The sequence below is a fragment of the Pelodiscus sinensis genome, chromosome 7 (assembly GCF_052426305.1).
Source record: "Pelodiscus sinensis isolate ZL-2025 chromosome 7, ASM5242630v1, whole genome shotgun sequence".
Lineage (NCBI taxonomy): Eukaryota > Metazoa > Chordata > Testudines > Trionychidae > Pelodiscus > Pelodiscus sinensis.
The window spans coordinates 43,795,870-43,822,963 of record NC_143058.1 but is presented as its reverse complement, the minus strand read 5'-3'; the positions used below and the strand labels follow the sequence as shown (position 1 = coordinate 43,822,963).

General features: G+C 40.3%; 1 protein-coding gene and 1 long non-coding RNA gene across 4 annotated transcripts in view; one reads left to right on the top strand and one right to left on the bottom strand.

Annotated features, from left to right (window-relative positions):
* The window catches only part of LOC149524064 (uncharacterized), a 115,030-nt gene that overhangs the window by 29,666 nt on the left and 58,270 nt on the right, over positions 1-27,094 (top strand). The gene's annotated exons all lie outside the window — the stretch shown is intronic.
* ITGA6 (integrin subunit alpha 6) overlaps positions 1-27,094 on the bottom strand; it is an 81,241-nt gene that overhangs the window by 2,781 nt on the left and 51,366 nt on the right. For 2 of the 3 annotated variants that reach the window (XM_075933638.2, XM_006116471.5), the window contains 13 exons: positions 24,915-25,072; positions 23,053-23,214; positions 22,126-22,235; positions 21,827-22,016; positions 21,656-21,739; positions 21,334-21,413; positions 21,100-21,177; positions 20,900-21,002; positions 19,143-19,316; positions 12,860-12,958; positions 11,693-11,803; positions 11,511-11,609; positions 8,720-8,845 (listed from right to left, as the gene is read on the bottom strand). In XM_075933638.2, the coding sequence (XP_075789753.2) occupies positions 8,720-8,845; positions 11,511-11,609; positions 11,693-11,803; positions 12,860-12,958; positions 19,143-19,316; positions 20,900-21,002; positions 21,100-21,177; positions 21,334-21,413; positions 21,656-21,739; positions 21,827-22,016; positions 22,126-22,235; positions 23,053-23,214; positions 24,915-25,072 (1,574 nt within the window). Of the gene's footprint in view, positions 1-4,494; positions 4,625-8,719; positions 8,846-11,510; positions 11,610-11,692; positions 11,804-12,859; positions 12,959-19,142; positions 19,317-20,899; positions 21,003-21,099; positions 21,178-21,333; positions 21,414-21,655; positions 21,740-21,826; positions 22,017-22,125; positions 22,236-23,052; positions 23,215-24,914; positions 25,073-27,094 lie in introns of all 3 variants that reach the window. The other variant, XM_006116473.5, reaches the window with a different exon arrangement.

Sequence of the window (27,094 nt, the reverse complement as noted above, 5' to 3'; positions counted from 1 at the left end):
GAGTGTAAAACAAATTATTTCCATTAGTTCTGTAAGTTTGTTTTTAAGATTCACAGGCCTGCTCTGGGGTGCATTAAATTCTGTTGACTTCTGAGCTACTAGTGAATGTGGTTCTGCTGCAGCTGTGCTTCATTCACACTGTAGGGAAGTACTTACTGCATTGATGGAAAGATTTTTTTTTCCATTGTAGTCATTCCACCTCTCTGAGCAGTGATAGACAATTAGATGAAAGAATTTTTTCATTGACCTAGCTGCATCCTACACTGGCAGTTAATTCAACCTAACTAGGGGCAGGTTTACACTTACCAGGAGATCAGCACTGCACCAACTGATCTCCCCAGGGGCTGATTTAGCACGGGGTGGGAAACCACTGACCCAGAGAAAAATGTCAGGGGCTGCACCCAAGCTAACAATAAGAATGTAGCAGTAGGGATATATTATCAACCACCTGACCAGGATAGTGACAATGAAATGCTAAGGGAAATTAGAGAGGCTATCAAAATAAATTCAATAATAGCGTGGAATTTCAACTGTCCCCATAATTGACTGGGTGCACAACACCTCAGGATGGGATGCAGAAAGAAAATTTCTTGATACTTTAAAATGACTGCTTCTTGGAGCAGCTAGTTCTGGAACCTAAAAGGGGAGAGGCATTTCTTGATTTAGTCCTAAGTGGAGTTCAGTATTTAGTCCCAGATGTAAATATCACTGATCCACTTGGAAATAGTGACCATAATGTAATAAAGTTTCACATCCCTGTGCTGGGAAAAACACCTCAGCAGCCCAACACTGTGGCATTTAATTTCAGAAAGGGAAACTACACAAAAGTGAGGAGGTTAGTTAAACAGAAATTAAAAGGTACAGTGACTAAAGTAAAATCCCTGCAAGCTCCATGGAAACTTTTCAGAGAAACCATAATAGAGGCCCAACTTAAATGTATACCCCAAATTAAAAAACACAATAAGAAAACCAAAAAGTGCCACTGTGGCTTAACAACCAAGTAAAAGAAGCAGTGAGATAAAGATATTGATTAAAAGTAGAATTTAAATCCTACTGAGGAAAATAGATAGGAACATAAAACTCTGTCAAGATAAGTGTAAAAAATGTAGTAAGAAAAGCCAAAAAGGAATTTGAAGAGCCGCTAGCTAAAAACTCAAAAGTAATAACAAAATGTCCTGCTTCTGATGTACTTAAAAAAAGCCTGCTAAAGAACCAGTGGGGCCCCTGGACAATCACGCTGCTAAAGGAGCACTCAAAGATGATAGTCGTTGCAGAGACACAATGAATGAATTCTTTGTTTCGGTCTTCACAGCTGAGGATGTTGGGGAGATTCCCAAACTTGAGCCATTCTTTTTGGGTGACTGGTCTGAGGAATCATTCCAGATTTGAGGTGTCATTAGGGAAGACTTTGGAACACCTTGATAAACTTAACAGTAACAAGTCACTGGGACCAGAAGGCATTCACTCAAGAATTCTGAAAATGGAAATTTGAAGTTACGGAACTAATAACTCTGATTTGTAACCTATCTTTTAAACTAGCTTCAGTACCTAATGACTAGGCTAGAGGTTAGCTAATGTGATGCCAATATTTAAAAAGGGCTGTGGAGGTGATCCTGGCAATTATAAACCGGTAAGTCTAACATCAGCACTGGGCAAATTAAATGAAACCATAGTAAAAAATAAAATTGTCAGACCTAGATGAATATAATTTGTTGGGCGAAAGCCAACATTAAAGGGAAATAATGCCTTACTAATCTACTAGAGCTCTTTGGAGGGGAAGGGGAGCCACAAACATGTGGACAAGGGGGATCCACTGGATATAGTGTATTTAGATTTCCAGAAAGCATTTGACAAGGTCCCTCACCAAAGACTCTTAAGCAAAGTAAATAGTCCTGGAATAAGATGATGATCCTCTCATGGATTGATAACTGGTTAAAAGACAGGAAACAAAGGGTAGGAATAAACGGGAAGTTTTCTGAATGGAGAGAGGTAATTAGTGGTGTCCCCAAGAGTCCATACTGGGACTAATCCTATTCAACCTATTTATAAATGATCTGGAGAAAGGGGTAAACTGTGAGGTGGCAAAATCTGCACATAATACTCAATGGATAGTTAAGACCAAATCAGAATGTGAAGAGCTTCAAAAAGATCTCACCAAACTCAGTGATCGGGCAACAAATTGGCAAATGACAATTAATATTGATGAATGTAAAGTAATGCACATTGGAAAAAATAATCCTAGTTATTATACATACAATGTGATGGGGACTAATTTAGTTACAACTACTAGAGAGAGAGAGAGATCTTGGAGTCGTTGTGGATAGTTCTCTGAAAACATCCACTCAATGTGCAGCAGCCGTCAAAAAAGCAAACAACGTTAGGAATGTTTTAAAAAGGGATAGATAAGACAGAGAATATCTTATTGCCTCTATATAAAACCATGGTATGCACACATCTTGAAGACTGCATACAGATGTGGTCGCCTTATCTCAAAAAAGATATATTGGCATTAGAAAAGGTTCAGATAAGAGCAATAACAATTATTAGATGTTTGGAATGGATCCCATATGAAGAAAGATTAAAAAGACTGGGACTTTTCATCTTAGAAAAGAGAAGACTAGGCAGGGATATGATAGAGGTCTATAAAATCATGACTGGTGTTAAAGTAAATAAGGAAAAGTTATTATTTACATGTTTCCATAACATAAGAACTGGTGGTCAGCAAATGAAATTAATAGATAGCAGGTTTAAAACAAACAAAAGGAAGTTTTTCTTCACACAGCGCACAGTCAACCTGTGCAAATCCATGCCAGAGGATGTGGTGAAGGCCCCAGACTTTATCTAGTTCTTGTTTGAACCTGTTAAATTCATGGAGGCTAGGTCCATCGATGGCTATTAGACAGGATGGGAAGGACTGATACCCATCAGACTGATGTAGAACTTGGATATGATCTCTGATAATCTTTGTAGTATATATCTAGCTTCTTTTATTTTTTAAATATCTTCCACGTCTCTAAGGGTGTCTATAGCCAAAAATAGTTATTCTGCATCTTTGAAACAAATCTGTTATTTTGAAATATAATGGGCTTGCTATTCTGACATCCCTGCAAACCTCATTCCATGAGCATTAAGAGATGTTTCGCAATAGCAGTTTATTTCAAAATTCAGTGCTGTGTAGACAGAGCCAAATTACAAAATAAATTATTTCAAAATTAACTCTAAATAAGCTACACAATTTGCATAGCTCAAAGTGTGTAGCTTATTTCAAGCTAAAAGTACAGCTTATTTCAAGCTAAGAGACTCACCCTAAGGGAGCTCTATTTTGATTAATAAAAGGGCTCAAGATTGCAGAGTCAAAGTCCGAGTGGGAAATGTTAAAATGGACTGACAGAAGCTCTGAGGGAACAGTTTGCCATTAGAGCCCAGCACTTCCAAAATTCTATAGGCCCACACTTAAACTTGACCTCAGAAGGACTATTCCCTATGGAAAGTTAAGCATATGAGAATGGTTTTGCAGGATCAGAGTCTGCAAGAGTAAGTGATACACAAACAGAGTAGTGAGTGTTTATTAAAAAAGCTTCCTGAGCAGAATGCATTAGGAAACTGAATTTAAGTAAACTTGTAAGAAATACTGCTCTTTAATTATATAGCATTGAAAAACAATGTTAACTTTAAAAACAATAAATAGTAGCAGAAAAAGTTGAGACCAGTATTCAGGTATTTAGTTGTCCAGTGTCTGAAGTGTCTCAGAGGTTTGGTTTAAGTTCATCTCTTTTATCTACCCTTTCATTGTGCACCTTGTTGATAGATTTTAGCTAGATCCCCAAGCATCATCAATTAAGATATACCATATTTATGATTTCCAAATCTGAGCAAAATTTACTAAAAGCATAAAATATCTGGCAGGTTTCAGGAGGGGAAAAAAAGCACATGCTCAGATCACTGAAGAGTTTTAAGAACTAAACAAAATTATTAAAGCTTTATCAATTAAAAATAATTATAAAGAAACACTTTTTCATCATGAGTAGCACAAGGCCTGTAGCATGCATAAGCGATTAATAAAGCGATTTATGTAACATCCAAAAATTAGGAAACACTAGCATAAAGCCAAAATACTAGCATAAAACGAAATAAACTTCATTGTACATCTTAAAACTCTACCCCATGTGATTACCATGTGTAGAGTTTGAAAATTGTCTAGTATTTGTATACTAAGTTATTTCTTCAGTGTGGAAAATTCCACTATAGATTTTTTTGTAGGATTTTTTGTTGAAACACACACAACAAAACACATTTTAAATAATATGTGAGAGCCTGTGTGTGTCACCTCATGCACTGAAAAAAAGTTAAGATTATAAACAGAGTAAGCAAGCAGATATTGACATTTTGAAACCCAGCAGTTAATGGAACATATGCAGCAAGCTTCCCATTGTTAGCCACCACAACCATATAGCATGTCCCACAACTAGAAATTAAAAAATACTGATCAATTACCAATTACAGAAGTAGATCAATACTATGCATCAGAAGTAAGCCTCTCTTTATCAGATGGCTGAGTATGGATCTCAGCCTTGTGATATGTGGCATCATAATGATTTTTCTTACTTCTCTTGAAGAAACCACACTACAAGGAAGCAAGGTATTTAGTCAATTTTATGGATTGGTATTTTAAGGAAAAAAGTGACAGTCTATTAAACCATTTAAAAGCCAAATTTACAAAACAATCACATGGTATGAACAGTAATTCTTACCATCCCATCCCTTTCACAAGAGCATCAACTGCGAACATGGATGAGGGTGGCAAAAGGTATTTTAAAAAGCTCTTCCCAGGATATCATGTCCCTCTGCATAACAAAAATCCCTCCTCTAGGATAAAGAGTATGTGTTATACCTTGTTGTAGTTTGAGTATTATATCAGAGTATTAGGGCACACTAATGTTCACAGCATGCAGAATAGAGATGTAAAATTCTATTTAAACCAGGTAACCAGTTAAACATTAGGTTAACCTAACATTTACCTGGTTAACCAACTGAAAGGGATCCCATGTAGGGGACGGCTCCAGCTTGGTTGGAGTATCCCTCCACCATTTTTGTTAGTGCCACAAGACTACTTGTTTTTAAAGTTACAGACTAATATGGCTGCCCCCGAGACATTTATTGGGGGAGGGGGGGTATTAGGCATAAGTTTTCATGAACTACAACTCACTTCCTTAGATGCTGAAGAGAAGGAGGACAGACAAAGGAAAAAAAGATACAGAGATGGGACTGTGACAACAGTTCTAATTAAATGAGAATTTCCCTGAATGAGAAATTATCTATTGTAATGGAAGAACCTTGGTTCAGGGTGTAAAATTTGCATATGAATTGCAGCTTGGGGGTGGGGATTCTTTCTGCAATCTGTTTTTGAAGTTTTTCTATCTACTGCTGAGCTGGAATTCATATGCAAATTTGATTACTTAAAATCTTGGTTAAAGTTAACAGGAGGATTATGTCTACGCTATGAGCCTCCTGTGGAAGAACAAATGCAAATGAAGTGCTCATTTGCATGTGTCACCCTCATTTGCATTTCTTTCCTTTCCCTTTTGTGCAAGAGGTTTTTGCACAAAAAAGCTGTGTAGACGGTGTCTTTTTGCACAAAATCCCCCTTTTGCACAAGAGCCGTTCTTCCTTTAGAACGGCTTTTGCACAAAAGGTGCCGTCTACACAGCTTTTTTGCGCAAAAACCTCTTGCGCAAAAGAGAAAGGAAGAGGAAATACAAATGAGAGGTTGACATATGCAAACAAGTGCTCTATTTGCATTTGCTCTTCTGCAGGTAGCCATGGAGTGGTTCTCCCATAATAATAGGTAATTTTCCATTCAGGTATTTGCACCTTCTCACCACTGTTGGAGACAAGCCACATCCATTCTGATTTAATTAGCAATGTTGTCACATTCTCATGTGTGTCCTTTTACCCTCCTTTCTGTCTTTTCCTCTTCAGCATCGGATTTGATAAATGAGTTGTAGCTCACAAAAGCTCTAATACTCCCAATAAATTTGTGTGTCTTTAACGTGACACCAGATTCCTACTAGCAATAGAGAGCAACAAGACGTTAATAGAGACCAAAAGGGTTTATGGATTGGCTCCAAATAAAAATACACCAGCTAGAAGAAGAAATACCATCATCTTCACACATGTCAAATGCTAGAGAAAAAATGGGTCACGTAAGGTCACGGATAGCAAGTGGATATTTACTGTGCTGAACCCAAAAGGGTAATTTGTCTTGAGATGATCATTTATTTTCTACATGAAATTACTGTCCTTCACATAATGACTGAAAATTCTTGTTTCTTTCACACACACACACACACACACACACACACACACACACACACACACACACACACACCATTTTTGACCTTTGGTAGTGAGGAAGGCATCTTATATTCTATTTACTAGAGAGAAAGGTCTAAGCTTAAGTAGTTTTAATTCGCCTTTCAGTTGAATGGACATATGAAGCAAGCTTCCTATTGTTAGCTACCACAAAATAGCATGTCCTACAGCTAGAAAAATATTGATCAATTACAGATACATAACCAATAGAGTTCTATTGAAAGAATAACAACACTTAATTAATAAAACTCCCCCACAAATGTGTGTGCAATGTTAGTCTGATCTCATCACTCATTAGCAGTCAAGGAAAGTAGTACTTCAAGTGAATTATTAGAAATTTTATCAAACATTATTTTTTGGTGATTATATGTTCTGTTACTTTGCAACCAGCGATGATGTACTACTGGAAGAAACCATAACAGAACAAACAAAAGGGAATGGAAGGGGGTCGTACAAGCTTTGAACAATAGCACTCTGGGTGACCTGCAGAAAATAGCAGCTACTCAGAGAAGCTATTTTCAAGTGAAGTTCCTCAGGGCCTCTTCTGAAGACACAGTGCAAGTGTCAGAGTACCAGATGGTACCAAGGGCACAAGGGATTTTCCTAATCCAGGAATTTGCTCCATTAGCAACTAGGACTAGCTAGGAATTTTGGTGTGGGTGAAAGTCGGAAATAAAAGGATTGTCCTCTTCTATTAAAAGTATTATTTCTGCCAAGCTACTGTTTTCCCCTGACACAGCTGGCTCTGTTCAGAAGCAGAACTCTTAGGGGATCTGCAGCTGGGGCTATGTCTACACTGGGAAGGTTTGGTGACAAAAGTTCTATTGACATGCAAAAGTCGCCAAAAGTGAAAACTGATGACACCAGGTTTTCTGCTTCCCATTGTTGACATTTCATGGCCACGTTGCTAGCACCCTGTTGACAGATAGAGGAAAGCAATGTGGATAAACATCCCACAGTGCAGTGTTGTGGGAAGGCAAAGCTGATCCCTGAGCTTCTTAGGATTCCTTCATAGCTCTGTGAGCTCTCCATGCCAAGGAAATATCAAAGCAGCACAAGAGTCTCTCCAGCCCTCCCCCGAAGCAGCAGTTTGTTTTCTGCTGTGTTTCTAGCAGGGCAGAAGGAGAGCATTCTAATAATGATTTGCTCTTTTTGTTTATTCCCTAAACAGAGCAGCTCACTCAGCTATCAGATACTTCCTGGAGCTTTGAAAGGGATGGGGTGCATGCCTGCAGGGCAGCAGAGGGCACAAAACACTGAAAACAGCCATTAGGGTAGGTATTGTGGGATACTGGTAGAAACCAGTTCTCTTGACAAAACAAACAGCAGAGTCCACACTGGCTTTTTATTGACAGGAAAGTGAGGGGAAGAGAAAAGTCTCTCATGGGACTAAGTTTTTGTGTTGCCAAACAGTGTTTTTCCCAACAAAGGTCACATTGCAGTGTAAACACACTCACTGTTTTGATGCCAAAAGGCAGGTTTTGGCAACAAAATGTGCCAGAATAGATAAGCCCTGAACATAAGAACCAAACCAGCATGAAAGAAAAAAAAAATCAGATGAAGGTCAACTAGGTTTGACTTCACGAACAAAGCTTGACTCTTGTATTAACTTCAAGGGAGAAAGTAGGTTTAAAGATAATACAGCAAATACAAACGACATTTTTCAGTTGTCAGCATTATTAGCCTAGCACATTGTACATAAGAGTAACAATGCATTCTGTCTGGAATACTAAATAGGCTTGTAGTATCTGTTTTATAATATTCTCAAATCACAAGAATACATCCAAGTATCATTATCAGAACAAGAAACTTTACTGTTCCAGGTACTCTCAATAGTGCTAATTTGTGATGCATCCACTCTACAGTTCAAATCACTTCAAATTGGCCTGTTCATTGAAACTGTCAAAGTCCCAACCAGGTCTGGCTACTCCATATACCAATCCAGTTATTAAACTTTTTATATTGTAAAATAACACATTCCCAAAATTAGATATTGTATACAAACTTTTTATAAATGGTAACAAAATGTTTTCAGGAGTTTTTCAAATTTCCAATAAAAAACATTTCCATGCAGCATTTTCAGCAAAAAGGTTGCAGAAATGAAAATTACTATTAATTTTTGCTACAAAGCAAAAATACAACATTTGGTCAGTTTCCAAGATGACAAATAAAACAGTAATTTTTACTGGTAGCATGAAATGAAACTTGTTTAATGATTAAAGTAGATCATGGCCACCCTAGAGCAATATTTTGAAAATGCATTTTTGGCGTTGCTTGGCTAGTTTTCTGCCTTATTTCATATGTTGAGCTGTACCTGAAAAACAGGAATGATTTTAAAATAACTCACCTTCCATAGTAAAAACACCAACAGTGCAAGCATCAGTATTCCAGCAAGAATTGCCACCAAGATGATCCACCAAGGCACTCCTGTATAGAGTGCTACTGTCTTTGCAGGAAAGACTGTAACTCGCACCTAAGGCAGATAAAAAGTTTTAACTATAGGGGATGGAAAATTTAACAAGTTCTTAATTTCTAACCCAAAACTCACATCTACACTAGAGAGGCTAATCACTAGGCTGAAGAAGACAGCATGTCTCCTACAACTCTTCTATATTTACTTGAAACATTTTTTACCATCCAGTTTTCATGAGCAGCATCTGCCTGACTCTTGAGAATGATGGTGGGGATTTCATGGGACATACTCATGTGAGATTTAATATCCTGTGTGGCACTGGAAGTTCAAAAGCATGTAAAGCCTACAGCTCAGAAGTACTTAACTCTTCCCTAGCTAAAAGCTCCATTCCAAAGAAGAACCAGCAGATGAGAAGAGGGTATGGGGAAGACTAGGTTAAACTAAAACATTCACTGGAATCCCTCCAAAACTATTATTTTTGGAGAAAGTTGGGGAAAGAGGAGTTAAAAAAATGAACCTGCCCAACTCAAGGGAGGGACTGCGTTTTTTCTATGTGGGGAATGTCACTATTTCCCCCTCTTCCAACGCAACACAAACTAAAAACTATTTCTTAGATCTTCAGTAGTAATTTTTCTTTGGTGGGGGAAAAAAGTATCTAGGATTGATCTGGAATTACGTTATTCCTCCCCATAATCCACACAGCATGTAAACTGATGATACATTCAGAAACGCAGAGAATTAGATATATTGCAGTAAGGGAGGCGGAATAATAACATGCATATTTTCTCCATACTGAGCACCTACGGCTTCTGCAGCCACAAAGCTCTCTAGGTTTTACAGTAGAAAAAACTTCGCTTCTAGCCTGCTAAGCTAGGACCCATGGCTTTCAACATCTTGTGGAGCTGGAAAGGCAGTATGTCGGGGACCACATCTAGCTAAATGAAGTGTTTATTCTCATATTATGCAGAATGCCTCTAAGGAACAGAAAGATCTATGGGACCAAAAGTGATGAGAGATGCTCTGGATTAGCATGTTCACTTTATAAAATTTGTCCATTACGTCTGAGGAAATTTTGTGTACTATTTTAAAATGCTGCCTGTTTTATTTGTCAAAATAACATACTATAATCATGCCATTTTCAATTATTTTGGTGATTTATTTTAAAATACTTGTGAACAAGTATGTCTGTAACAATGCAGACACTAAAAAAGATTCAGGAAATGTTACTAGGCATGTCTGTATGGCTGTAAGCAGATGGTATTTAATATTTCCATACATGTCAAGCACAGAAAATTAAGGGTGTGTCTACCCAGCAAAGAAAATTCCACAACTGGCCTGTGCCAACCCATTGAGGACTCAGGCAGTAGGGCCATTTCACTGTTGTGCAGAATTCCAGGCTTGGGCAAAATACCCTTGGCAGGCCAGATCCATCCCGCCAAGCCATCAGATCTGGCCCATAGACGCAGAGGGGAGCCTCAAGCAGACTCCCTGTCTGGCCCCACACTGCTGAGAAAAGCGGCTGTTACTAGGTCTGTTTGAAGAGCTGTAAGCCTGGGGGAGGGAGGAGAGGTTTCATGTGCTGCCCCCACCTCCAACACAATCCCATTGGCTAGTTTCCAGCCAATGGGAGCTGCCTGTTGTCAACAGGCAACTTGTGAAGCACCCTGCCCCACTTCCCTCAGGCTAATAGCTGTTCAAAAACTAACTGCAACCGGGGTGGGGCAGGCAGGGAGTTTGCTTGAGAAGGCTGCTAGTCAGGAGTTAAGCGGTAAGTCTCTCAGCCTCTGGCATCCCAACCCTTCGCCCCACATAACCCAAACCCTTGGCCAACGCTCCTGCACCTTAATCCCCTGCCCCAGGTCACAACCCAAACCTCTCCAGCCCCTCCTATATTCTAGTCCCCAACACAGGTCACAATTGCCTCTTTTACCCAAACTCCTTCCCAGACCCCAGACCCTCTCCTGCACCCCAGTCCCTTACTGCAAGCTCCATTCCGCACCCAACCTCCATCCCAGACCCCACACCTCCTCCATTAAGAGTATGACTCTTGACCACTTTCCAAATTGTTGGAGTGGCCCCTCCCTCCCCCATCAAAAATTATTGCCTAACCTAGAGCCAGAGTCCTGGGACCCTCCCATGCTGCAAGGTCCTAGAGCCAAGGCTCCAACCCATCACTGTACAGTCAATGCATGGGGCTTGGTGTGATGGGAGACTGGCACATTAATCCCATACAAGTTGGCTGGTGAGCAATGGGGGGCAATAAAAGGGGGGGAGGAAGAGGAAAGTGTACATAGCTTCCTGCAGCCGGGTCCTGAGTTGAGGGAAGAGGAAGTCCTGTCTCTAACTAGTTGGCACTAACAGCTGGACCCTAGCATAAGGTAGGAGCCACCAGCCAGGACATTTCCAGCCCTGCCTGTCCTCAGCACCAGGATTGTGGGCAAGAACGATAGTATCTCAGACACACCAAGTCCCACCCCTCAAGGCAGTGATTGACATCTCCCTGGCTGCTCCTGACGTACCCACTTGGGACCACTACCTCAGAGGGCAGCATGCAAACCAATTATTCTGCAGGGGGAAGAGTAAAATCTGCAACAGACATTAATTCTATACTTGAATGGTGGTGTAGGATTCCCTCCTTCCAACCCCCAGAGTAACACATATATACAAAGGTAATGCCACAGCACCAACATACATGACCCATTTTAAAGAAATTTTGAAAACTCACTTGAGCACCTTCATTTGTGAGCTTAATGTTTTCAGCTGCAGCAGGAACACTGATTGTAGCCCTAACAATAATGTCTAGGTAGTTCAGCTTAGAGTATTCCTGTTTCAAAATATAACATGGATACATTAAAAGAGAAAAGACAGGAGAGTACACAATGCCTCAAGAATAGCAATAGAATATACCTCCAGGAAAGTACTGTTCCACAATCTTGAACGCAATACAACCAATGCCTTGCTGTCCAAACCTTGCAGGGGACATTTTATATTCACACAGCGCGCATTCACATTACAGTCCTGTAATTTAAATAAATATACATTCACACATGCACTTCAAAAGTCATATTTTACAAAAGAATACCTGATATATTTGCAAACATGATGGGTTAAAGTAGCTGAAGCAAAGAAACAGGAGGCTGTATGTACCAGTAAACACAAGGGCTGCTTCTAGACTGGCATGATTTTCCGCAAATGCTTTTAACGGAAAAGTTTTTCCGTTAAAAGCATTTGTGGAAAAGAGCGTCTAGATTGGTACGGGCGCTTTTAGGCAAAAGCACTTTTTGCATAAAAGCATCCATGCCAATTTAGACGTGGTTCTGCACAAGAAAGCCCCGATCGCCATTTTCACCATCGGGGCTTTTTTGCGCAAAACGGTTCTCAGTTGTCTACACTGGCCCTCTTGTGCAAAAGCATTTGCGCAAGAGGGCTTTTTCCTGAGCGGGAGAGTCATTGTATTTGCGCAAATCATTGTATTTGCGCGATCATACATTAGATTATCAGTGTTCTTGCTCAAATTCAAGTGGCCAGTGTAGACAGCTGGCAAGATTTTCCGCAAAAGTGGCCGCTTTTGCGGAAAAACTTGCCAGCCTAGACGCAGCCAAGGTGTGGTCCCATTACAAACCCCAATTCCTTGATGTGTTGAACTCAGTGGCAAAACTATTATTAATTTCAATGGTAACAAGATGGGTTGACTAAATCTATATCCATCCCAATATCTGTTAAAATGTAGGTGTCAGCCTATGCACAATTTCTTTACTTTGTTCTTATTACTTATCCTGCTCCCTTTTAAAGTTCATTTTGGAAAGCTAAGTGCTTACTTAGATACATTGCTTACTAAATCTCTCACTAGATTTAAATTTTCAATTTTTCTAGTGTATTCAATTATTCTTTTATAGCTACCTAGAAATTATTTTAATATACTTACCAGATTTAGAAAATAATAATATTAGAAAACAAAGTTATAAAAAACCCCCACGGAATACTTATACACCTGCTAAACCTAAAAAGGTTCTGTAGGAGTAAAGGTAATATAAAAAGGCAGAAGAGTAAATGTTTTCATATGGAAATGCTTACCAGGATCTTATATTTTCTTTCTGGAAATAAAGACATTTTTTTGTCATCAGTAGTCTGTTTCTCTGCAACTTCACGTTTCCTCCTTGAGCTGTGAGATGCCTTTAAAGCAAATAATTATATATTGAGAAGCAAACTACATGAAATGGATTGATTACTAAACAGAAAAGAAATGTGCAACAGGCTATTTGAATATTGGGCACTTAAATATTTAGCTTCTTGCAGGTGTTAAAAAGCAATTTGAGTACTAAAGGATAGAGATATTAGCCAAAACTGAGGCTTGCTTAGTGTCAGTTGCAATTCCCATAATATAATCCCCCTGTTTTCAAGGGTTATATATACTGTAAACATAGCTTGGGCAAAAACAAGCTTTCTTTTCTGGACTTGAAGAGGCCCTCAGTTTCAAGAAGCAGGCTAAAAAATAAATATAGTCAAATCTGAAGATATTTTGCCCCGGTGTAAAACATTCCTTCCTCCATTAATTGTTGACATCACTAGCGTATTTCCTAAACCTGACCCTCCAAGTAAAAATAAGAGAGATGAAAGAAGAACAGTGACTGCAGGAGTAGTGCAGATGTTACGTGAGGCAAATATACGTGTCTGCTACATGACTGCCAGGATTCCACATCTGAGGCTATGTCTACACTTCAGAGTTTTTTCTGAAAAAGTGCCATTTTAAGTCCATAGTAATCATAGCTTAAATGTGAGATAGCGTCCATTCAGTGTGGACGCTATCTTTCGTAAAAGCAGATTGCTTTTTTGATGTGCTTTGGTAGTGTGGATGCTCTTATTTCAGAAGAAGTTTTTTCTGAAGATCTCTGATCCTGAGCACTGTTGCCAGAGACAGTATTTCCATGAATGCCTGCTAATACTGAATGCAGCTAGCACAGGATTTAAGCTGTAACTTTAAAAAGTGATCTAAACAAAATTGGAGGGCAGTGAAGGCAAGTGTTTCACTTGCCAAGTGGCTTCAAAGCCATTTCATTTTTTAACATGCTAACAAGTGAGTATGTGCTATTCTTACTCTATTTATAAGGAAAAAACCCTGTTCTAAAGTTGGTCTAATTCTAACGTTGGTCCAATAAAAGATATTATTTCACCTACCTTGTCTCTTTAATATACCAAAGACAAACACACAATAACTTCTTTGCACATATTCCAATGTAGGCAGATATGCTCTTGTTAAATTTGTTTATGAAGGCTATGTCTCAACTGCAAAGAAAAGTCAGAAAAAGATATGCAATTTGCATATTTTTTCCACTTTTTTTTTTTCCAGAAAACCCTCCTCTTCCAGAACATCCCTTATTCCTCATGCAATGAGGAATACAAGGATGCCGAAAAAGCGGACGCATTCCTTGGACGTGGAATAGCTTTTCCAGGATACTGCTCTGCAGTGTAGACATAGCCTGAGTATGTACAATAGACATTCTGGACACAGAATGGCTAACCTAGTTAGGAGGGCTTTAAACTAGATTCGACGGGGACAGGTGAGCAAAGCCCAGAGGTAAGTGGAGAACATGGAGACCTGGGAGATGGGTCGGAAATGGGAGGGAGCGTGGACTACAATGGCAGAGCAATAGGAGGGTCAGGGCAAAACTGGGAGGCAAGGTCATATCAGGATCTTAAATGCCTATATACAAATGCGAGAAGTATGGGAAATAAGCAGAACTGGAATAAATAAGTACAATTATGACATTTTTGGCATCACAGAAACTTGGTGGGATAATACACATGATTGAAATGTTTGTATAGAAGGTACAGCTTGCTCAGGAAAGATACACAGGGAAGAAAGGGAGGAGGTGTTGCCTTATACATTAAAAATGAACACACTTGGAGTGAGGTGGAGATGGACATAGGAGACGGAAGTGTTGAGAGTCTCTGGGTTAGGCTAAAAGGGATTAAAAACAAAGGTGATGTCATGCTAGGAGTCTACTACAGGCTACCTACCTAGGTGGAAGAAGTGGATGAGGCTTTTTTTAAACAACTAACAAAATCATCCAAAGCCCAAGATTTGGTGGTGATGGGGGACTTCGACTATCCAATAGGTTCTTCGACTGCACTGGAGACAACTTTTTATTTCAGAAGGTTGAAAAGGCTACCGGGGGGGGAGGGGCGGGAGCTGTTCTAGATTTGATCCTAACAAATAGGGAGGAACTGGTTGAGAATTTGAAAGTGGAAGGCAGCTTGGGTGAAAGTGATCATGAAATCACAGAGTTCACAATTCTAAGGAAGGGTAGAAGGGAGAACAGCAAAATAGAGACAACGGATTTCAGGAACGCGGATTTTAGTAAGCTCAGAGAGCTGATAGGTCCCATGGGAATCAAGACTGAGGGGAGTTGGCAGTTTTTCAAAGGGACACTGTTAAGGGCCCAAAAGCAAGCTTTTCCGATGTGTCAGAAAGAAAATATGGCAAAAGACCACCCTGGCTTAACCACGAGATCTTGCATGATCTAAAAATAAAAAAGGAGTCATATTAAAAATGGAAAGTAGGACAAATTACAAAGGATGAATATAGGCAAACAGCACAGGAATGCAGGGGCAAGATTAGAAAGGCAAAGGCACAGAATGAGCTCAAACTAGCTACGGGAAAAAAGGAAACAAGACTACTTTTTATAAATACATTAGAAGTAAGAGGAAGACCAAGGAGAGGGTAGGCTCACTGGTCAGTGAGGAGGGAGAAACAGTAACAGGAAGCTTGGAAATGGCAGAGATGCTCAATGACTTTTGTTTCGGTTTTCACAGAGAAGTCTGTAGGAATGCCTAACAGTGCATGCTAGAGGAAAGGTGGTAGATTTAGAAGGTAAAATTAAAAAAAGAACAAGTTAAAAATCACCTAGAAAAGTTAGGTGCCTGCAAGTCACCAGGGCCTGATGAAATGTATCCTAGAATACTCAAGGAACTGATAGAGGAGGTATCTGAGCCTTTAGCTATCATCTTTGAAAAATCATGGGAGACAGGAGAGATTCCAGAGGATTGGAAAAGGGCAAATATAGTGCCCATCTATAAAAAGGGAAATAAGAACAACCCAGGAAACTACAGACCAGTTAGTTTAACTTCTGTGCCAGGGAAGATAATGGAGCAATTAATTAAGGAAACTATCTGCAAACACTTGGAAAGTGGCAAAGTGAGAGGGAGCAGCCAGCATGGATTTGTAAAGAACAAATCATGTCAAACCAATCTGATAGCTTTCTTTAATAGGATAACAAGTCTTGTGGATAAGGGAGAAGCGGTGGATGTGGTATACTTAGACTTTAGTAAGGCATGTGATGTGGTCTTGCATGATATTCTTATCAATAAACTAGGTAAATACAACTTAGATGGAGCTACTATAAGGTGGGTGCATAACTGGCAGGATAACCGTACTCAGAGAGTAGTTATTAATGGTTCACAATCCTGCTGGAAAGGCATAACAAGTGGGATTCCGCAGGGGTCTGTTTTGGAACCAGCTCTGGTCAATATCTTCATCAACGATTTAGATACTGGTATTGACAGTACGCTTATTAAGTTTGCAGATGATTCCAAGCTGGGAGGGGTTGCGACTAATCCGGAGGATAGGGTCATAATTAAAAATGACCTGGAGAAATGGTCTGAGGTAAATAGGATGAAGTTTAATATGAGGTAAATAGGATGAAGTTTAATAAAGACAAATGCAAAGCGCTCCACTTAGGAAGGAACAATCAATTGCGTACATACAGAATGGGAAGCAACTGCCTGGGAAGGAGTACGGTAGAAAGGGATCTAGGGGTTATAGTGGACCACAAGTTGAATATAAGTCAGCAGTGTGATGCTGTTGCAAAGAAAACAAACATGATTCTAGGATGCATTAACAGGTGTATCGTGAGCAAGACACGAGAAGTCATTCTTCTGCTCTATTCGGTGCTGGTTAGTCGTCAATTGGAGTATTGTGTTCAGTTCTGGGCACTGCATTTCAAGAAAGATGTGGAGAAATTGGAGAAGGTCCAGAGAAGAGCAACGAGAATGATTAAAGATATAGAGCAATGGTCCCCAACCTTTTAGGGCTGCGGGGTGCCCGGGGGCGGGGCCACTCACGTGCTTGGGGATGGAGCTGCGCACGCACTCGAGAGCAGGGCTGCACACACGCCCCAGGGCAGGGCCACCCATACGCTGCATGCCCAGTCCTGGTGCCACCCATGCGCTGCACTCTCGGGGCTGGTGCCGCTCCTGTGCCACACGCCCAGGAGCTGGCATCACCCACGCACTGCACGCCTGGGGCCAGTGCCGCTCCTGCGCTGCGGACCCAGGAGCGGGGACACCCATACACTCCGTGCCCGGGGCTGGCACCGCCCATACGCCACACACCCAGGGGCCAGGGCCGCCCATACTCCACGCTCCTGGGGCTGGCACAGTCCTTCCGCCATGTACCCGGGGGCGGGGCCACCTATACGGTGTGCATCCAGGGGCCGGCACTGCCCATGCACCACGCGCCGGGGGGCAGGGCTGTCCCCGATCACTCTGCGGGTGCACAGAAATGGCCTGGCGGGCGCCATGGCGCCCGCGGGCACCACATTGGGGACCACTGGTCTAGACAACATGACCTATGAGGGAAGGCTGAAGGAACTGGGTTTCTTTAGTTTAGAAAAGAGAAGATTGAGGGGGGACATAATAGCAGTTCTCAGATATCTAAAAGGGTGTCATAAGGAAGAGGGAGAAAACTTGTTCATCTTGGCCTCCGGGGCTAGAACAAGAAGCAATGGGCTTAAACTGCAGCAAGGGAGGTTTAGGTTGGACATTAGAAAAAAGTTCCTAACTGTCAGGGTAGTCAAACACTGGAATAAATTACCCAGGGAGGTTGTGGAATCTGCATCTGTGGAGATATTTAAGAGTAGGTTAGATAAATGTCTATCAGGGATGGTCTAGACAGTATTTGGTCCTGCCATGAGGGCAGGGGACTGGACTCGATGACCTCTCGAGGTCCCTTCCAGTCCTAGTATTCTATGATTCTATGTCCCACACTTCATTAGTTCACCAATCTAGCAAAGCTTCAGCTTATAGACGTGTATGTGTGCGCGCGCGCATATTACAAGTTATTAAGTTTCAATGGGAAACTTGCAAATTTTTACAAAACCTGCAGAGTTCACATTGTTTAGTGGAAGCATATGAATGTAGTATGTGTGGAAAGTCAGGTCATGTATTTAAAAAGAAAAACATCCACATCTGTCCCTTGGACAAATTCAGCTCAGTTATACTCATTACACATATAGTATGTTTAAAATGCAAGAATATCAATGAGTACAGAATTTGGTGCACACACTTTAGAAGTACATTACAAGTACAAAACAAAGCATGAGTTATGCATTCCTTTCTAATGGAATAGTGAAAAGATTATTTAGATACCTACCTTTAAAAGTCCTTTTAGTTGTGGTTTATAGACACTTAAAGGAAAAGAAAATGGGCTTAATCCTGCACTGTCCTCCAGATGGAACCCTTACAGAATTCAACACAAGCATGTGTGCAAAGGGCTCACAGGATCTGGTCAGATGTTTATTATTGCCTACCCTTTGTTCTTGGGGCTGTTCTCTTTAAAGCACTGATCCTGGCTCTCCTCACTGGCTTCTGCTACAGCCTGGCAAATATACAGACTCTGAGGAGCAGAGGGGCAGTTCTTCAGTTGAAGCTTGCTATTGGAGAGGGTGAAAAGATGGTGGACAGCAGAGAGGCAGAGAGAAGAATCTCACAACTTCAAATACTGTTCCCTTTCCTTCAGGATCCCAGCTCTTTCAGGCAGCACTTTGTGGCCCTCTTCAAAAATCTAACTAAAAGTACCAACCCCAAATCTTCTCTGAACGCAAAAAGAATTTTTCCAGAAGGGCTGCAAGCTTGATGGTTTAATTTTTAGCAGAAAGTGAGACAGAGATAAATCTGGCTTCTGGTAAAAGGTCAACTGAGTTCAAGAGGATACAGAAAAAGAAGTTCAAGCAATCTAAGCACGCTTAAAAACTAATTTTTGAAAGGGGAATTCAATAGTTGCCCTCTTTTACTTATTCCTTCACCATTAACTAGTTTTCCATCATGGAAGAAGTCACTACTTTATTAAAATACAAATTAGGTTTTAAAATGGCCTTGCTTTTAAATGTAAAATGAAGGCGCCATTGTCTGATAGCTCTGGCAGGGTGCGTATTAGCATAGGATATTGATGCACTTCTCAGGTCACTGAAGATACAAAGCTCATTTTAAGGCAGGCACCAGTATCCTACTAACAAACCCCTTGTTGAACTTTATAAGCAAGCTCATGTAACATTAATCAGATGAAAGTGCATTAACATACCGTAAGGTTCAATGAGTTTATTTCTTTTTGAGGTTGACAAGGGATTTCCCCCAATTCTTTCGAGTCTATTTTCATCAAATAAAGCAGCCATTTCCCATTGCTGATTTCTTTTGGCCACTGGATGTTCAAAGATGCTGTGCCAAATGTTTTAAGTGGTCTACCCAAGTTAGTTACCTATTAGGAAAAGAAATTCCATTAATTCTCTTATAAACTTGAATTTACAGCTATAAAGCTGCACTAAAAGGACAAAGAATACTGTTTTTCTGGCATTAAGAAAAGTCACAGGAAAGAACAAATTCTGAAGATACCATATATTTGGATTTGCCAAACAACTTTTGAATGGAAATAAAAGGTAGCAAACCTTCCAAATTCTAGAAATCATCATACATAATATTCTGGATGATCTAGCATACAATTTTGTACTACAAAATCAGGGGAAACTAGATTTTCTGAAATTTTATGTAAAAGTTCTATCATCTATGAAGTACAAACAGAATACAAAGGTGGTACAATAAAGATTCGGTCTGGGTGATAGCATACATATTTAGTATTACAATGTTTTCAAGGCTGGAATGCCAGCTCTCTAGGCCAGTAGTGTCTGAAAATAATTCTTCTGTCGACAGCAACAGGAGCCAGAACCTTTTAACCGACGCAAAAACGTGCTCTGTTATAGCAAGCAGGATACAACTACCAGGAAACATCTGGTGCCACAGAATGATACTTCTCTCCATCTTGCTCTAACAAGTATGGTAGGTGGTTTTTAGTTGGAGTGCAATGCTGCAATATCTAGAGCTTTGTTGTCACTGAGCAAATAAATTACAAACACCACCAAGTATTCTAAATTACTGTATCAGGTATATTTAAAACAGCTGCAGAAGGAAATTTTCAGGAGCCAAAGGCAAGCATGTGAATTATAAAAGAGATCTAGGTTCTTCTGAACTTGAGACATGTCCCTTTTTTCTTCCCCTGAAAACCTTCATTCCAAGCTTCTGATAGAGGCCACAAATGCCCAAATTAATAACCTCTTCATGAGACCACTGAGAGCATGAAGAGGGAGGGCCAGGATTCCAGCTATAAAACGCACATCCAGTCAGGATGTGTTTTAGAGGTAGGGAACAAGGAGGTGATTCAGGTGCAAGAGCAGCCAATTTTGAGGGGGTGGGAGGGAGGGAATAGACTATACTGAAAAGCGTGGACCACATGTGTGTGTGTGTATGGAGAGAAATACATGGAGCAAAAATTTACATTGCCACAACTTACAGACCATTTGAGACAAACGGATATGAGAGCCTTCTCTTAGTAATTAAAAGGCGGAAGGCCAAGCAGGTGAGCTCATAGGGCCACATTATCAAAAAGGGATACAGCACAGCTTGTTTGTGGATGTTCAGTTTTATGTGCACAAATATCTGCACACACTTTCTGAGCTCTAACACTGGGCATACCATTGTTAGGTTTGTGTATGTAAAGTTTTGTTACCTGTAGGCAAGGATGTTTATGCTGGAAAAGTGTAGGTTCAGGGGATAGCACACAAACAAATTAGAAAATGTTTTCTGAAAGTGTGACCCTGAACTTTCAAGACTGGGTGAAGCCCCAGTCTTGACAGACCAGTCAGGTTGTTTGTTGTGGAAAGGAGTAGGAGGTGTTTAATGGTGGTCATTTGGGTGCTAAGGTGGTCAGCTTCAAATCAGCCAGATTTTTAAAATATTCCATGAGTGTCAGGGAAAAAAAATTAATGATTTCTTAATAGATCAACTCACTCTGAATTGATATTCTATTATATTTCCAACATCATCTTCTGACTTCATAGCACTCTCTCCGATGACATTACCTCCAAAGTATATCTGGGAAGGCTTAGCAACTCTGTTTAATTTTTAAAAAAACAGATTAAGTTTTAGTATGGGTTGTAGGAAAGGGATCATTCTCACATTGATTAGTTATGGTAACTATAAACACTTACCCAGTGAGTGACAAAAGCAATTCAATAACCACTTTAGCGGTAGCAGTAATTGGAGCCAAATTAACTTGATTACTTGTTCTATAATGAAAATGAAATGGCAATGTTTATTTTAAATTTTAAGTTTTCACATTATAATAAAATTGCCTTTACAAAACAAATTGAAGCCATTCTTTAAGGTTTACAAGTATATGTGAAAACACCATGAGAAAAGTAACAATGACAAAAAAATCTTACGTTTCCAACTGCAGATTAACATCCAAGTTAGTTGTGTCAACGTTAACTTTGGTTGTACTTAAAATTAGATAAAAGGTTACCTAAACAGGAAAAAAATCCACACAATATGATGTGATAATATATTTTTGTAATCACAAACATTTTGTTTTATATTAAAAAAAAAAGTCATGGAATTCTGAGATGTTAAAACTAGGATAGACCCCCAAACCAAACCCCAACATATAAATACCCCCTGAACTCAGGGCAAGTTCCAGTCTAGCTCCATAATCTAACTTTATATATTAGACCCATCTAATAAAAAGAGAAAAAACAAGCCACCTACATTGGAATTTCTCTTAAAAGGATTTCCAAGTTCACATTCTGCTTGAGAACCATTTTGATTGGCACCACAGGTCAATTGTTTTTCCTGAATTAAAGATATTCAGAAGTCAAAACACAATAAGTATTTAAATATATGAAATATACCTCTGTCCTGCTTTTCTATAACACTTACAGGATAAGCCCTCAGTTCTCTGAAAGAAGAGTAGGTCAAACTATCTGGAAAAGTTGCAACTAGTTTAGCTTCATGGGCATCTTCACCATCTTTTTGGGGATTTTTTGCATCTGATGGATTATTTGCCACCATTATTTCTAGTGCAATTTCCTTCTGATCTTTGAGGACAAGCACTGGAACATTATTCTCACTATGGAAACAAAATGAAACAAGTCTCACACACTGGGGAAAATAATATGTCCCTGCCAAACATCCACCCAAATGCAGTCATTTTTGCTAAAGTATAAATTAAATCTTACATTGGCAAATATGAAAATCTGTCTCCTTCTTTGGTAAGGAATCTGTATTGAAGTATTAGGTTGCTATTACATATGTTATCTGCTCCACATCCTTCTTTTAAGAACTGCACCTATATAAAAGCTAAAAGTCAGTTTACCTTAGGACATACAACAATTCTAAAATCTATGTTAAAAATCCAAACATCTGCTGATATATGCTGCAATTCAAATCCATAGACACTTCACACTCTCTTCCTTGTGGAGACAAGGCCTTAGTCTGACTTCACCTTTTCAGCTGTAAGGAGATGGGGATACTATTGCTTTTCTGAAGATGTGTATCATTGCTGCTAAGTAAAAGTGTTGTGTCACACAAATACAAAAACTGGGACATTTTGGGGCCAACTGTTTAAAGTGATATGTGCCTCTCCTGCTCAGTGCTTTAATGGGAACTAAGTTAGCTATGTGTTCTCAAACTGGAAATTATATCTCTGGTTCAAAATGTAGACATACCCCAATTTCTAGAGGAATTTGTTCAAGGACACCCTTACCCTGTAAACATTAATTGCATAATGCACTTGTGAAGCGGGGCACGCATTCACAAGAATGAGACAACTTGATCAGTTTTCATTGGTGACATCCCACACGTGAGGTTATAAATTAATTGTATGTCATGTGTCTCCTCACTTATTTCTCTTTGGTCATAGCTTAGTTTTTTACAGCCTTTAATTTAGCGACTTCCAATACAAGTGCATGTGATATCCATGAGCGCGCTCATGCTCGCTCTCTCTCTCTTGACTTGGAGCTTAATTCTAAAGAGTATATTGGAACCAATTACCCATGCAAATAACCCAACCTCTCCACTCTTCTGTCATACAAATTGTGAAGTTTGGTTGTCTTAACAATCCACTTCGCATCATCTTCCAAAGATAGAGTCAAGAACAGACTTACTTCTGAGTTCACTGTTTCTGGTTCATTTGAATTTAGAATTGGAACAAGATCAGGAAGTGACCTTCCTTGTCTTTTCTTAGATGGTAAACTGGATTCCGAGCTGCCACTGATTTTAACACCAACCGATACAGGAATGGGCCGTAGTTTATCTTTGATATTCTCCTATTAAACGTGAAATAAATAGCTTCTTTAGTATATAGTGTAAAAATCTCACTTTATTTGTTAACTGGGCAATATATATTCTGTTTTGTTTAGAGTGCAAGCAAAAAAACGTTCACTATGTTTCTCAAGGGAAAGAGTTGAAAGTCTTTATATTCATTGACTTAAAGAACATTAACATAGAAAACATGATACAAGGGCATCTGAAACCCAGATTCATTGGTTTACTAATGATCAGTCTCAGACGTTTGATCACTAAGAATGATATCTGGGAACACAGAGGAAGTGGTGGACATACTTTTCCTCTTCCTGTAGAGCAGCAACTTTCAACCTTTTTCATTTGCTGATCCCTTAAAAGTTTTCAGATGGAGATGCAGTCTGATCACATGGCAGTCTGCAGACTACAGGCTGAAAACCAGTATTGTAGAGGATTCATTTCAATTGTGTGAGAAGTGAAGCAAAAATCAGCTTGCAGTAGTGAAACCTTCAAGGCTGCTGCTTAGTAACAGCACAGGCATGTAGTGGAAACCCATTTTTCTGCCCCTCAGACTCAGCCCCATGGCAAAGTCCTACCAGAGACAAAGCCTTCCATAACAGTCCTTCTTCAGTCCTATAAGAACCAACAATGCATTAAATGTTCAAAGCTATTTACTCCTGAGGAATTCTGTGCTACTATGCACATACAGAATTCATAGCCTCCCTCAGATCATATTTTCTCTGCAGAATTTTGATTCTGCTGGAGAGGCACTGCAATCACACCTTTCACCCACCAGGAGCTGCTGTGGCACCAGACAAGAGAACACGGAATTACAGAGGCTGTGTGGGGAGCCAGCTGAGGAGGGACTGAGGGGGGCACATTAAACTGCTGGGGGTGTTTACAGTCTAGGGTTCAGAAGAGTTACTGGGAGAAAAGACTGCACAGGAGCTAGTGGGTTAACATTTAGGCAGGGCTAAATGGGAGGGGAGTTGCAGGACCATATTGGGGAGAGAAGGTAGAAGAGAATTGAAGAGACACATTAGGGACAAGGACAGATGTACCTGACTGAATAGGAGAGGCTAGGGGTCAGACAGGGAGTTGGTGAGTCTCCCCTATGCAGACCCTAACAATCTCCACTCCCACCATCAACAAAAAAAAACACCTATTCCACATTTCTCCCACCCACTCCCAACAACTCTCCATATTCGCTCCCAGGATTCTTCCATCTCACCATCTTCAGTACTCTGACTCACCGCAAGCCCTCCCTGCTTCAGAGGGGCGACTGAAATACGGTTCTGTATTATAATTTAAATGAATTATTCCTCAAAGTTCTATATTAATATCCCTAATAAGGAATCTATTTTTAAAAAATCATGATTTTTAAAATTTATTATTTATTTTTGGCCAGTATTATTAGAGACATACTTGCTAACAGGTATTTTGAAATAACTGAAACTGGCATGATTATATTATGTTAATAAAACGTTGAATTTTATAGAATTTTTAAATACTGTGTTCAAATTTTTAATTTTTGGCACAGAATTCCCTCAAGAGTAGCTATTGTACTTGTGTACAAGTCTTCCATAAGAGCCCTCAATTTTGGAATATACTCTGCTAGTGGTGCTGGGCTTTATCTTTATGTTAACATCTACCTGGTACCCAGATTAAAAGTGTTTATATTCGGTATTACCCAAAAATAAAACAAAATACTCTCCCATTACTTTACCTGCATCACAAGAGATGTTTTCACACAGTCTCGTCTATTCTGTCCTCCCAGAGTTATACTTCCACTCAACTGATCAGACAGAGTCTTAGAAAACTGAACTCGAGAGGGCAAGCCTAACTGCCTTCTGTTATTTTCTGCTTCAAAGGTATAGTTAAGTTCTAGATCAAAAATAAAAGGAAAATATAGAATTATCATTAGGAAATAGAACACTAAAGAATGCTAATTTATGAATTGTTGGCGTGTCATCTTAACCAGACTCTCTGTCGAGTTTATTTACTACTCTCCCTTTTTTGTGAAATTATCTTTGAGCCATAACCTTCACTATCTGCTGTTTTGTCCTTTTCACATTTGGCAGCCAATTTCTCTTTCCCTACATATATGCAAAAGGAGCTTTTACAATTAATAGGTTCCTGTTCAGTGTACCAGTCTCCCTCATGTGCATGCTGCTGTGCACAACATGAATAGTAATCACACTGCACAGCCAGCAGAGGCAAGGCTGGAACAGAAAACATCCTGAAGGCTGCACATAAACTCTCTCTTTCTCTGATGTGCCCCACAAGTCCATGGCTGGATCAGACAACAGTACCCACTGCTAGGTTTTTATATAGAGCAGGGGTGGGCAATAATTTTTTATGGAGGGCCACTCCCAGAATTTGGTAAGTGGTCAAGGGCCGCACTCTTGCATATTAATGGAGGAGGTGTGGGGTCTGGGACGGAGGTTGGGTGCAGAAGGGAGCTTGGGAAAAGGGACTGGGGTGCAGGAAAAGGTGTGAGATTGGAAGGGAGTTGTAACCTGGGGCAGCGAACTGGGCTGCACAGTCTGGGAGAAGGCATGGGTGCAGAAGGGGGCGCAGCGTCTGGGAGGCAGTTGTGACCTAGGGCAGGAGTGGGTACAGGGATCTTGGTTGTGACCAGGGGTAGAGAATTTGGGTGCCAGATCTGGAAGGGGGTTGTGATCTGATGCCGTGGATTGGGGGGTAGAGTCTGGGAGGTAGTAGGAGTGCTGGATGGGGACAGAGGATTGGAGGGAGAGAGAGGCCAGGGTGCCAGAGGCAAGGAGACATAACCTAGGTGGCTCCCAGCCAGCAGCACAACAGGTTCCTCAGCCAGAGTCTTTGATGCCCTTGCACCAGCTGTGTGGACCATGTGGGGCTGTGAATACTGCAAACCCTAAGGAGGTACCTAGTGTGCCTGTTCTGCAAACAAGCAGCTCTCATTGGCCAGAAGTTGGAAAACCCTTAAAGACACAAGTAATTCTTATTCCAATTGCTGCTTCCATGGAACCATTCATGTGAGGAACACCCTTAGTAATAAGAGTTTGAAGGAAATGTCCCTCAACAAAAGGCAAATGCTAATTATCAAAGGGTACGTCTAGACTACATGCCTCTGTCACCAGAGGCATGTAGATTAGGCTACCAGACGTAAGAAAATGAAGCGGCGATTTAAATAATCGCCGCTTCATTTAAATTTACATGGCTGCCGTGCTGAGCCGACAAACAGCTGATCAGCTGTTTGTTGGCTCAGCGCGATAGTCTGGACGCGTGGGTGTCGACATCAAAGGTATTTGTCGACCACCCAGGTAAACTTCATCCCAGGAGGCATACCTGGGTGGTCGACAAATACCTTTGATGTCGACACCCGCGCGTCCAGATTATCGCGCTGAGCCGACAAACAACTGATTAGCTGTTTGTCGGTTCAGCGCGGCAACCATGTAAATTTAAATGAAGCGGTGATTATTTAAATCACCGCTTCATTTTCCTATGTCTGGTAGCCTAATCTACATGCCTCTGGCGACAGAGGCATGTAGTCTAGACCTACCCAAACAGGCCTTTAAGACTATATTTTATGGAGTGATGCCAGTGTGTGAATAGGCTTTACTGATCCTATGGAGTGTCTGTTGGCTTACCGGTTTAAAGCCAGGTAGAATGTAAGAATCTAACTTTCAGACAAGAAATTTAGTCATATAAACTTAATTACACTTCTACAGAATCCTACACTTCTGTTAGCTCAAACTGCTGCTCTCAAGTGACAGCTAGTACTGTCAGTATATGCTGAATTATATTTTAGATCTGACACACAAAATTTGAGAGTTGTTGCATTTTACATACCTAGCTCTGCAGTTAACTTTTATTGACCACGGCTCTGTTTTACCAGAACATTAAACAGCCCTAAAAACAAGC